Raw genomic sequence first — 11,577 nt, forward strand, 5'->3', positions numbered from 1 at the left:
CACTTGTTCCCCCAGCCACCCGCCAGACTGTCCCTCCTCCCTGCATGCATTCCTGGTGGCGCCCCAGCTCCCTGTGACCCCGGGTTCTAATATGCTTGGGTTCGCTCAGACTACCCGGCTGGCTCTGCTGCGGGCTTCCTGGCCTTGTGAAAGCCAAAATGCTGTATTTTACAAGCCAGCTCTTTCCATCAAGTGCATCAGCAGCCCGCTTTTTATAAGGGAGATGCCCCCTTGGTGAGCTCTCTCTTGGGGGACAGGGCGGGGGGGCCTGGCCTTCAGCAGGGTCTTATTATTACTATTTTAATAACAGTTTTAAAAGATGGAGTTCAAAGGTGAGTGACCCTCCAGGAGGAAGGATTAAATGGGTTGACTTGGGAACTGCTCAACCCTGGAGGCACGGCTCAGGAACACAACCTATTCGAATTTTCCTCCACGAGCCAAAGTCGGTTACGGTGTGGGAATGTCTTTTTCCTCCCCCGTCTCCCTTTCTCCATACTACAAAAATATCCGTGCCAAGGCATATACAGGTTGGATAAACATCTCTTCAAAAATTCACATAAAGATATTATATATAGTCACACATGTCTCCTGCTCAGAGACACACATAGAGATATCCTTCACACCCTATATGTAGAAAACAGTCCATTTAGAAATTGGCAGAGCAGCCCTGCCTGAGTGAGTGGAAAAGCTTGGCTTGAGGCTCAACAAACAATCCTGTAAAACCCACGCTTGCTTTTATTGAATGATGATGCACGAAAGACCCAGGGTGGCCAACTCGAAGGAGGGCAGGAGCCAACATTCACAGCATTGTCCACCCAGGGTGGCAGGAAAGTTTCTTTTTGTTGAAATTCAATCTATTCCTAGAAAAAAAAATCGCTTCTCATACTGGTTGGCTGGGCTCCACTCTTGTGTCGCTTTCTTCTCTAATATCATTTTAGCTCCTTCAATGTCCAAGATGTTACTTTTACATTTGGTCTTCTTGCCTCCAGCCTCAACCCCTCCAGTTCGGCCTCCACAGGGCTGGCTGCCAGAGTAATCCTTTAAAAGTGCAAATCAATTCTATCACTCTCCTACTTAAACCCTTCGGTGGCTCCCCATTGCCTGCTAAAGTTCAAATTCCTTAGCTCAGCAGACAAGCTCCTCAGCCGTCTGTCCTCGCTACCTTTTAAGCCACTTCATGCAAGGCTTCCAGCGCCCTGCACCCCACCCTCCAGCTATTTCCAGCTGTCTTTCAGGCCACAATCTCCCAAGCGTCATGCATTTGCACATATAATTCCCCCCACCTGGAGTGCTCTGGTGATATGAGTGGGACAGCGACAGCATCTGCTGCACAGGGCATGGGAGTCAGAAAGCTGATGTGGTGGGGTGGGGGTTGCCCTTCCAACTAGCGTGTGCAGAAAAGGCCTCTTGAGAAGGTGACTTGGAGCAAAGGCTGAAGGAGGTGAGGGAGGGAGCCATGCAGATATCCAAAGGAGGAGCATTCCAGGGAGAACAAACAGCAAGTGCAAAGGCCCTGAGGTGGGAATGTGCCTAGTACCTTGAGGGAATAGTTGGAACAGAGCAAATGAGGAAGGGCTGGGGCGGCTAGTAGCCTGGCTGAGGACCATGGGGCTCTTGAACTGAAACAATTTCCACCTTTTTTCTGTGGCTAGTGGAGCTGGTGAGAAGGTGTGACTCTGAGGAGCTAGCTGGGCTGTGAAATGCTTGGAGGGTTGAAATCAGTGTGCTTCTGAAAGGAGAATGGGTCTAAAAGTGTCAGGCTCTTTACTTTCTTCCAGTCTGTGTCCACACAGCCTCAGCAAAGCTCTCTGAGAGTTTTTCCCCCTCGTGACTGAACGAGGAGACATCTCTGATGACACGGGGTGATGTTTAGGTCCAGGCCTGGGTGGGCGATCCTCATCCTTAGGGGCCTCCTGGGCATGTTAACCCACATCGGATCTGCAGGCTTCTCAACAGCCGTTTATCAGTTCTTCCTTCTTCCTATCTTACAAACAGTCCCAGAAATGTCATATGTCGACCTTCTCTCAAACGTTCGGATAAAGTTCTGAATTGAGGTGTCGTACCTTCCCCCACCCGCATTTATGGTGGTAAAATGTTCATCACGTAACACTGACATTTTACCCACTGTTAGGTGTCCAGTTCTGTGGCATTAAGTGTCCTCACACTGTTGGGTGATTGTCACCATCGTCCATCTCCAGGACATCCCCCTCCTCCCCAACCAGGACGCTGTACTCATTAAACAGTAACTCCCCGCTGCCCCCCACCCCAGCCCCGGGCAACCCCCCTCTTCCTTCCGTCTCTGTGAATTTCACTTCCCCAGGAACCTCACACAGGGGGAACCATACAATATTTTGTGTATTGGCTTTTGTGACTGGCTTATTTCACTTAGTATAATGTCTTCAAGGTTCGTCCACGTAGCGTGTGTCAAAACTTCCTTCCTTTTTCAGGCTTTTTTCCTTTTAAGGCCAATATACGTATATATTTTGTGTATCCATCCATTCCTCCCCAGACACTTGGGCTGCTTCCACCTTTTGGCTGTTGTGAATGACGCTGCTGTGAACACGGTTGTACAGATGTCTGCTCTCCCTTCCTTTTCTCCCCCACTTGAAAGGTCCTCCCTGGGCAGGAGCACCTTTTGGCTTCTTGAGTCCGTCTCTGTGGCTGCCCTTCTCCCTTCCCTGCTGCTTTGCTTAATTAGCTCCATGGATGGTGGACACTCCTTTCTCATAGCTCAACTCTCAGCCGCTAGGAAGTTAGAGCCTGGATAATTCACACAGAAGTAAAGGGTGGTGACTTTTCCCATGTCACTCCTTGGGAAGTCACTAATGCTGCTGGAAAAGGAGACCAAGGGTTCCCCCTGGGCTGAGCCTTCTGATCCTCAGAGGCTGGGGACTACAGCGATGGGCAGTGTTTTTCCTGGGAGTCAAAGGGCGCATCCTGGCCAGGGCTGCTGGGCATGTCTGCAGAGGGCCTGGTCTGTGGCTGTAGCAGAGCCTGGGGAAAGACAGCCAAGGCCATGCTGTCGGTGGCCCTTGGGCCAGCCCGTCCCACTCTGGCTATAGGCTGCCATTCCACCCTCCGCACGCAGCCGGCCTAAGCAGCACTTCAACTTGAACAAAAAAGGTGCAAACGGCAAAAGAAATTTACATTAAAAAAGTTCACACACTTTCAGAATAGAAGAGGCCCAGATGTGGCAGAGAAGGGAATCAACCTGACCAAGCACTGGCATGGCAGTGGGCCACAGACCAGGCAGGACGTGGCTCTTGCCAGCTGTGGGCTTTGTCCAAACCATGCAAATTCTGCGAGCCTCAGTTTCTGCATTTGCAGACGGGTAGAGAGTCATTGTTGGGATATTAGTGTTAGAATAACCTGGGGCGTTTTAAATCATAGGGCAGCGTCCTCAAAGATGCTGATTTAATTGGTTGGGGCCATGAGCAGTGTTTGCAAAGCTCCCCAGGAGATTTTAATATAAGTCGAAGTGGCAAGTCACTGGCTTAGAGTGTGCCGACCCTCCCAGAGCCTCGGCCTTCCTTCCCGGCCTGCCTCTCGGGCCTGCTGAAACTCTGTAAAGCGCACTCCCTCCTCCACGTGGAACAGCCCGTGGCATCAGCTGCCTCGATTCACATCCAGGCCCTGTGACCATGAGCAGGGGACATCACAGAGCAGAGCCTCAGTTTCCTCAACCGTCAAATGGGATTAAGAGTCCACTTTATCGTTTTCCTCGAAGATTAGAAGTGATAGCGTGGCGTGTGGTTTGGAGACAGTGAGCGCTCACGGAGTGTTGGCTCGCATTGCGAGCGTGGTCAGGGTCAAGCCAGCAATCCGCCGGTCTCCCCTGCAGCCAGCCCCTCCCACGCCCTCCCCAGGGTTGTCCAGCCCCAGCTCTCCTGCCGAGCTGCGTTCCTGGGAGATGCCTGGTGGGAACTCAGGAGCAGACTGAGTCAGAGGTATGTGTAGACTTGACTCACCAGGTCTTAAAACCAGAAGATTGCCCTGTGGGTCTCATGACGTTCCTGGAAAATAAAAGAAGTGAATATTATCGGCTTGAGTTCATCAGACACTCACCCTCCCTCTTGCGGGCCCGGTATTCTGAAAGGAACAGGCTGCAACCCAGCCGAGTCTGCACCATCGTCAGAGCGAGCGCCCAGCCGCAGCCCTGAGAGATGGTGCTTCTCCCGCAGACAGGTTTCATCCTCATCCCGCAGCCTTCTGCTTTCTGGGCCCCCGAGGCTGCCCAGTGTCTCCTCCCTCCGGGCTCCTGGGAAAATGGTCCTGAGGGCCGCCCCTGGTGAGGTGTGTCCCAGCTGAGCTATGCTGGAGGGCCAGGTGTGCGCTGGGAAGGGGCCACCCAGACTCTAGAGAACAAGAAAGGGAAAGTGCCCGTGTTTCTGGAAACTTGCATTGAAGCGGCAGCCGGTAGGGCCCTCATTTCTCTGATGCCTCCTTTCCCCACACCCCACATCCCTGACGATATAACATTCCCATGTCCCAGCTGTGTCTAGAATCTGTCTACTCCTCTGCCACTCCAGAGCTACCACACTATAAAAAGCCATGGTTGGGGCTGGCCCCGTGGCTGAGTGGTTAAAATTCCATGTACTCCGCTTTGGCAGCCTGGGGTTTGTGGGTTCAGATCCCTGGTACAGACCTGCTCCACTCATCAGCCATGCTGTGGAGGCATCCCACATACAAAGTGGAGGAAGAATGGCATGGATGTTAGCTCAGGGCTAATCTTCCTTAAGCGAAAAAAAGAGGAGGATTGGCAACAGATGTTAGCTCAGGGTGAATCTTCCTCACCAAAAAAAAAAAAAAAAAAAAAGAGCCACTGTCATTCTGTAATTTCTCACCTGCAACTGCAAACTCTTACCTGGCCTCCCTGCTCCCACTCTGTCTACTCCCTGCCCAACACAGCCAGGTGAGCTTTTCAAAATACAAAATTGATCGTATAACACACACCCTCAAGCTTAAAACTTTTTCAAAGTTTTCCACTGCTCTTAGGATAATAGCAAAATTCCTTAAGTTCAACAAGGCCATGTATATCAGGATTTGGTTTGACAGGGGTCTGAATGGATAAGACTTTAAAAAGTCTGCAGTTGAACCACCCAGGATTGGTACAGCAGTTCGTCAGAATTATCAGGGACCCAGTTCTCTGCTCTGTCCTCCTTAGCATATGGTTTCCACTTCATGGTCCAATAGGGCTGCTTGAGCACCAGCCATTGCAACTAAATCCCAGACACAGGAAGGAGGAATTGCACACAGCTCTTTTACTGGCATCTTTCTGTCCAGAATTTAGTTACATGGCTACAGCTAGTTGGAAGAGAGGCCGGAAAATGTAATCTTTATTCTAAGTGTTCATGGACCAGCTAAAATTGGGAGGAAGAAGAGAATGAGGATTGGGTGACACTGGCAGTGTATGTATATCATACATTACATCTCCTGGCCCCATTCTCCTCTTGAGCTTCCCTCCCCTAGCCCTCTCCACTCCTGTCATGCTGGCTTTCTTTAGGAGTCCCACAGCTTTGTGACACTCCCTCCAGCCACAAGCCCTTGCTCTTGCTTCAGCAGTCTCCCCTCTCTTCCTACGTAACTACTCACCCTTCAGAACTCTGCTCAAGCAGCACTTCCTCAGGGAATCTTCGTTGATTAGGTCAAACCCTCCTATTTTAGATGCTTACAGCATGTAGAGCACATCACTGTTGCAATCCCACATTTGTTTATGCAATTATTTCATTATTTTCTCGTTGACCACAGTGAGGTCAGGGTTTAGGTCTGGCTTTGCAAACCTTGCAGCATTCTGATGGGCTTACTAGGTGCTCAGTAAATATTTGTTGCATGAATTAATGAATACATTTAGCTATTATCTAGTATACATAAAAAAAGATGCTAGGACTCAGCGAACAGTTTCCATGGGCAAATGGTGGCGGGTGGCCAGGAGGGCTGGGGAGAGTTCTAAATGATTCATTCAGATCGAGCAGGCTTTCGGGGTGGCAGAGAAAACCCTGACCTGGAACTCAGGAGACCTGTTTTCTGGTCTCAGCTCAGCCACCAAGAGCTGGGCTGCTGCCTGGAGACAGTGAGAAGCAGTCGGATGCTTGATATAGTTTGAAGGTGGAGCCCACAACCGTTGCTGGCAGATTGGATGTGGGGGGTGAGGGAAAGAGAGGCATCCAGGATTAATCTTGGGTGTTTGGCTGAACAAATGGAAGGTCATTTACTGAGAAGGGGAAAAGAAACAGGTTTTAGGGAGATGCTCTGAAGGGCTTATTTCAAATGAATCACAGGTCCCCATAGCCAGCCGCACACTTCAGCTCTTCCACATGCATCCGCCAGAGAAAGCCAAAGCCCCAGGCTGGTGGGTGTACGTGGTGGTGACAGGGAGTGCCAAGTGGGTGTAACAAAGATCAGAAAGCTTGGCCTTTCAAGGTGCCCAGCTGCCAGCCAAGAAATGATTCAGCCTGACTCAGGATTAAGATTGAATGGAAAGTGGTCAGGAGATCTTGACCCACGGGCTTGGTAGGGAGCAGCCACTTCCTGCTAAAGGTCAGTGACTAGGAACAGTATATCCATGCACGGTCACTGCAGAAATCCTTGAAAATTCGGGAAAGCATCATTCCATCACATGCCTAACATCTTCATGCATTTTCTCCCCATCTTTTTTTTACACACTTTCCTAAAAGAAGTTGAACTCATCCATGGGACACGATTTGGCATTTCCTTTTCTCACGAGACACCAGAGCACATGTTTCTAAATTGCTTTCCGGAGAGGATGTGCCGGTCAGCTCTACTGCAGACCGTGGATTCGAATGACTCTCTCCTGGCGATCTTGTCAGCAGCGAGCGCTAGCATGAGAACACCATGAAAATTTTACAGGTGAAAAATAGCAGTTCATTGTTCATGATTACTGCAATTCATAATCCATTATTATTTTAACTTGCATCCTCTTGTTTGTATCAGCAAGACCCTGATATTATTTTGCAGTGATCACTGAAGCTGCATAAAACCAAGTCATTGATTCAAAAGCTTATGTCCCAAATCAGGGATAAAATGCTCAGTTGCTCCGACGGGAGAGACCTACATATCGCTTAGCTCAGCTTTTAGCTAAGTGGGGCTGGAACCAACAGCCAGGGGGAAGTTCTGGGAAGGGACGGACTTGTTACAAAGGTGCTTCTGTTCTTTAATTCAGCCAGGTGGGGCTGAGTCCTGACAACCTGATGTCTTTTGAAGTTTTAGCTGAAACAACAGTGAAGGGCTTTCCTCTAGAAGAAATCTTTGCCCCCCACCCCCTCCAGCTGGGGCTCTTCGCTTCAAGGCTTTGCTGGAGACTATTAAGCTAACAGCAGGTGGGGCCACCTCCCTTATTCCCCTGGCAGCCCAGAATGGTCGTGAGCAGCACTGTTACTATCGCCATAGGCTCGCAGGTTGCATCTCGACACCTGGTTACTCCAGTTTCTATGAGTCCTGTGCTTTATCACCAAGCTTGTCTATTTGGTCTACACCTTTGCTATGCAAAGCATGCCCCCCAGACCAGCAGCTTCCACATCACCCAGGAGCTGGCTAGAAATGCCAGGTCTGGGCCCCACTCCTGACCCACTGAATCACAACCCCCCTTGGAGCCATGTCCCAGGGGAATGCCATGCACATTAACATTTGAGAAGCGCTGACCTGGAACATCTGTGTGCTCGCCCATCGAATCTTACATGTCAGTCTCTATTTGATTTAATATATAGGCCTCTTGTCCACTACAAGAGTTGGATGTGTGAAGTTCATTAACATCTTTCTCACGTAAAACCAGAGCAAACGGTTTGGAGAGTTTCCCTTTGATCGTTTTCAACTCACAGGAGTTACGCACTTAGAAGTGTTCCCGACTCTTGGTTTAGGGATCTTCATGGAAACCTGAGGAAATTCATTTCTGGGGGAGGAGAGGTAGTTCTGTGCAAGCTGACAGCAGAAAGCACCCAGGAAATTTCCATCAGAGAAGCTTTCAGGCACCCTGGGGGCTTCCCCTTAAGTGTTCTCCCCCGCGGAACAGTTGTCTCCTCGTTCCAGGCAGACGTAATTCCCAACCACACGACGTGGCTGGCGGAACATCTGGGGCCCGTGGGCCCCGTGAGAAGGTGCTGGGCGCTGAAGGCCGAGGGAACAGCTCTCGCCAGGTGATCAGGGCTCCTCTGAGCGTCAGCCAGACGCAGATGAAGGAACCGCTCACCCATGACGGGTGGCAAGAGCACACCTGTTCACATGCAGCTGGTGGTGTGTTTGCTCACGGGCTTTTTCATCACGCCACTCCCCCCCACTATAAACTGAGGTAATCCAGCAAGCTCTGCCTTTGAAATGCTCCGCATCCCTGCAGGGCAGGGCATAAAGGTGGGCACCCAAACAGGCCGTGCAGAGAGCCAGGAGCAGACACTCTAGCTGGAATGGGGAGGAGGCCTCGGAGGCTGGGCTGTAGTAAGACTCGGAACTGCGTCCAGGATGAGCCGGGACCATCTCCCCAAAGGCGATGAGCAGGGTGGCTGAGACAACTGAGTTAAGGTCCCGCACATTGATGTGGATCCTTTGATCTGAGGTCAATAACCCTTGTTAGCATACCCAGTCACAAGGTGCGGCCGCTCCTTTCTACCCAGAGGCTCAAAGGATTAGGAGAGAACTAACACAGGTAGGTTTGTAAGATGCTTCCAGGTCTTAGAGGGCGGCCCACCGTGAACTCAGATCAATGCTTCAAGTTGAAGCCCTTTGAAGGCAGAATGATGAGTCCTGGAAGGGTCCTGGGGTGGGGAGCGTCCCTGGGCCCAACCTTCTCCTACAGATGGGGAGATGAAACCAAGTCCCCAAGGGGGAATGGGACCGGCCCAAGGTTCCACGGCATTTTCTGGCAGAGCAAGCGAGACAGCGCAAAGGTCTTCTGGCTCCTGGCCTCAGACTCTTCCAACTCTGGGCTGAGAGCTTGGCTTTGCCAGGGCAGCGGAGGGGCATCTGTTGAACACACTTCTGCTTCTGAGAATAGCGGGGAGGTCCCTCCTTTCACAGTCCTCACCTACTGTCCCTGGCAAGATTGCCCCCAAGGAGGCTGCAACCTTGGCCTCGTCTGGAGCTCCTACGCCTCTGAACACCTTTCCAGGAGTGTCCCCTCCCCAGACCTCAGCACAGACCCTCACCCTCCAGGCCCACCCTCCCTGCCTCTGAATTCCTGCGTGGGCACCACCCCCTCCCACTTTGTCCTTGGTTCATTAACTGCTCATATGACCTGCTTCCTTACTCGATTGCCAGTCTGGGCGTAGGAAATGCATTTCCACCTTCTCATTCAGTTCCTTTAGTCCGAATCACGTAGCAGAGCATACAGTTGACACTCAATAGATGCCTAAGTGACATTTCTTGTTTCTTCCTTGACAGATTCAGAGCCCAGTACCTTGGACTCCCAGTCTTCCACCACCTTGTTCCTCTCCTCGGAGGAGCCAGGCCCCTCCACCACCGCCCTGCCATCGTCTCCCTCGTCCTCCTGCGAGCCCCAGGCCTTGTCCCCTGGCCCCTCGGCGCTGACCCCGCTCCCCGCAGCCGCTGCGCCCCCTGGCTCCAGCGCGCCCCGGCGCACAGGCCTCTACTCTGTTGTCGCCTCCTCTCCGGACGCTGGTCCGCGCCTGGTCGACTGGCTGCCCGGCTGTCCCTCGGCCACCCCACCTGGCGTCCGAGGGGATGAACAGGAGCGGCTGGCCCCCACCCAGGGTCCCGAGAGGGGCCGCGCCCCGCGCCCGGGCGCAGCGGGCAGGGACGAGGACCCGGGTACCTCCCCGCTGCCCAGCGCCCGGCCCGCCTCTTCCAGCTTGGAAGCCAATGTTGGGGACATCCTGGTGGAGTTGCGGACGATGAACGGCCATCTGGACACCATAGCGAGGGCCCTCACCAAACTGGCCTCGTCCCTGGGGCCTCAGCCCCAGCCCCCGCCCGATGCCCCAGACGCCAACTAATGGAGCTGCCCGTGGACCGTGCATCCGAGCCATGCTCAGTAAAGGGGGCCCCAGGGCGCCAGGCATCCCTGCCTGTTCATCACCCAGGAGCCAAGCAAACCCAGCAGAAGAGGGGACGACTCTGGACGACTCTGCTCGAGCCACTTAGCAGAATGGACCTCCCCCAGCATTTCAGTCTGAAATGATGGGGAGTCTCACGCTCTCTCCCTTGCGAGGCTTTCTCAGTCTCTCCCACCTGCCCCACTCCTCTGGGCTCTCCTGGCCCTTCAAATGGCCTTCTCTTGTTTTGGAAAAGGCTTTGAGCTCCTGGCAGAAAAAGTGCTCTGAGACGGTGGTGGGGCCCTGGGAAAGATGCCCAGAAAACCACCCTCTCCCATGCCACGTCAGCGACTTCCGAGTGATGTGGAGGGAAGGAGAGTGCAAAGCATCTTAGGAAAGCAAAAGTTCAAGGGCAGCGCCGGCTTTCCTCTCGCGAGTTGTTGATGGTGTATCTTGTATCTGGTGACTTTTACATGTTTCTTTCAAAAGATATTTTTGGGAAAATAAATTTGTTTTTTCCTTATTACGACCACACTTCAACAAGTTTGGAAAATAGAGCAGTGAAAAAAATCTGACTTATTTGGAGAAGAGGGGGGTATTTAAGTCTTTCTTATGAATAAGAAAGTATTTTGTGAAATAAACAAAATTTTCATATGTACTTCCTGGGTGTCGGCCCCTCTATGCCACATTTCTTCCTGTGCGTGGGCTCCCCCTCCTTCTCTTCTTGTTACTTGTCCCAGCTCTCCTTTACTCCTTGAGTCATATTTCAACTTTTCTCATGCTTCCAAAGAAAAAGCTTCTAAAGGTTCTCAGGATTCCTCACTAAAACTCCCAGATCTCCCTCAGCTTGGTAAATGCACACCTTTTCTCTGGATTGGAGCAGAAATCGAGTCACAGAGTGACTAGGCAATATGGAGGAGGCCAGCGACCCTGACCTCCACTCAACAGGTGCCAGGAAACCACCCTCCCTAATCCTGACAACCAAACATGTCTCCAGACTTTGCCAATGTCCCCTGGCTGAGACCCAGATGGACCAGAAGTCTAGAATAGTCCCTGGCCTCCAGGACCTGACCTCCCATAATGAGGTAGAGCTCTTCCCACCTCTGATCTGAACTAGAATTTTAACAAAGTGTGCTCACTTGCCGGAAGCAAATGTGCTGTTCTTTTTCCAGAAACAAACCAAGGGTCGGAAACCACATTGCCCAGAGTAGAATCCCACCCCTGAGCGTTTGCTGGGCTCCCAGCTGGTGCGCCGGGGCTGGTGGCTGCCTGGTCTCTGCAGTTTCTGGCACCCCCACTGCCTCTCTCACTCGGTGTGCAGGAACCACCTGGAGAGCTTGCTAAGATGCAGATTCTGCTTCAGTGGCTCTGGGGGTGGGACCTGAGACTCTGCACTTCTAATCCGCTGTGGGGGATGCTGATGCTACTGGCCCAAGACACACTCTGAGTGGTAACTGAGGGGTGCCAGGGGGTTGTCTGCTTTGGATTCCGGTTGCCACTGCGCCCCAGGAGCTGCTGCTTGTCTTTGCACGACAGTGGCCTGGATTCCTCACCCTCTTGCCAAAACTTTCAATGCAGC

The 11,577-nt window shown here is 52.1% G+C and overlaps 1 protein-coding gene across 2 annotated transcripts in view; it reads left to right on the forward strand.

Annotated features, from left to right (window-relative positions):
• Positions 1-10,656, forward strand: part of RUNX2 (RUNX family transcription factor 2) — a 315,413-nt gene extending 304,757 nt beyond the window's left edge. For both annotated transcript variants that reach the window (XM_070586103.1, XM_070586106.1), the window contains one exon: positions 9,388-10,656. In XM_070586103.1, coding sequence (XP_070442204.1) covers positions 9,388-9,959 — 572 coding nt within the window. In that variant the 3' untranslated portion in view covers positions 9,960-10,656. The remainder of the gene's footprint in view (positions 1-9,387) is intronic.
• Positions 10,657-11,577: the final 921 nt, after the last annotated feature.

Source organism: Equus przewalskii, chromosome 19 (assembly GCF_037783145.1).
Source record: "Equus przewalskii isolate Varuska chromosome 19, EquPr2, whole genome shotgun sequence".
NCBI classification, from domain to species: Eukaryota; Metazoa; Chordata; class Mammalia; order Perissodactyla; family Equidae; genus Equus; species Equus przewalskii.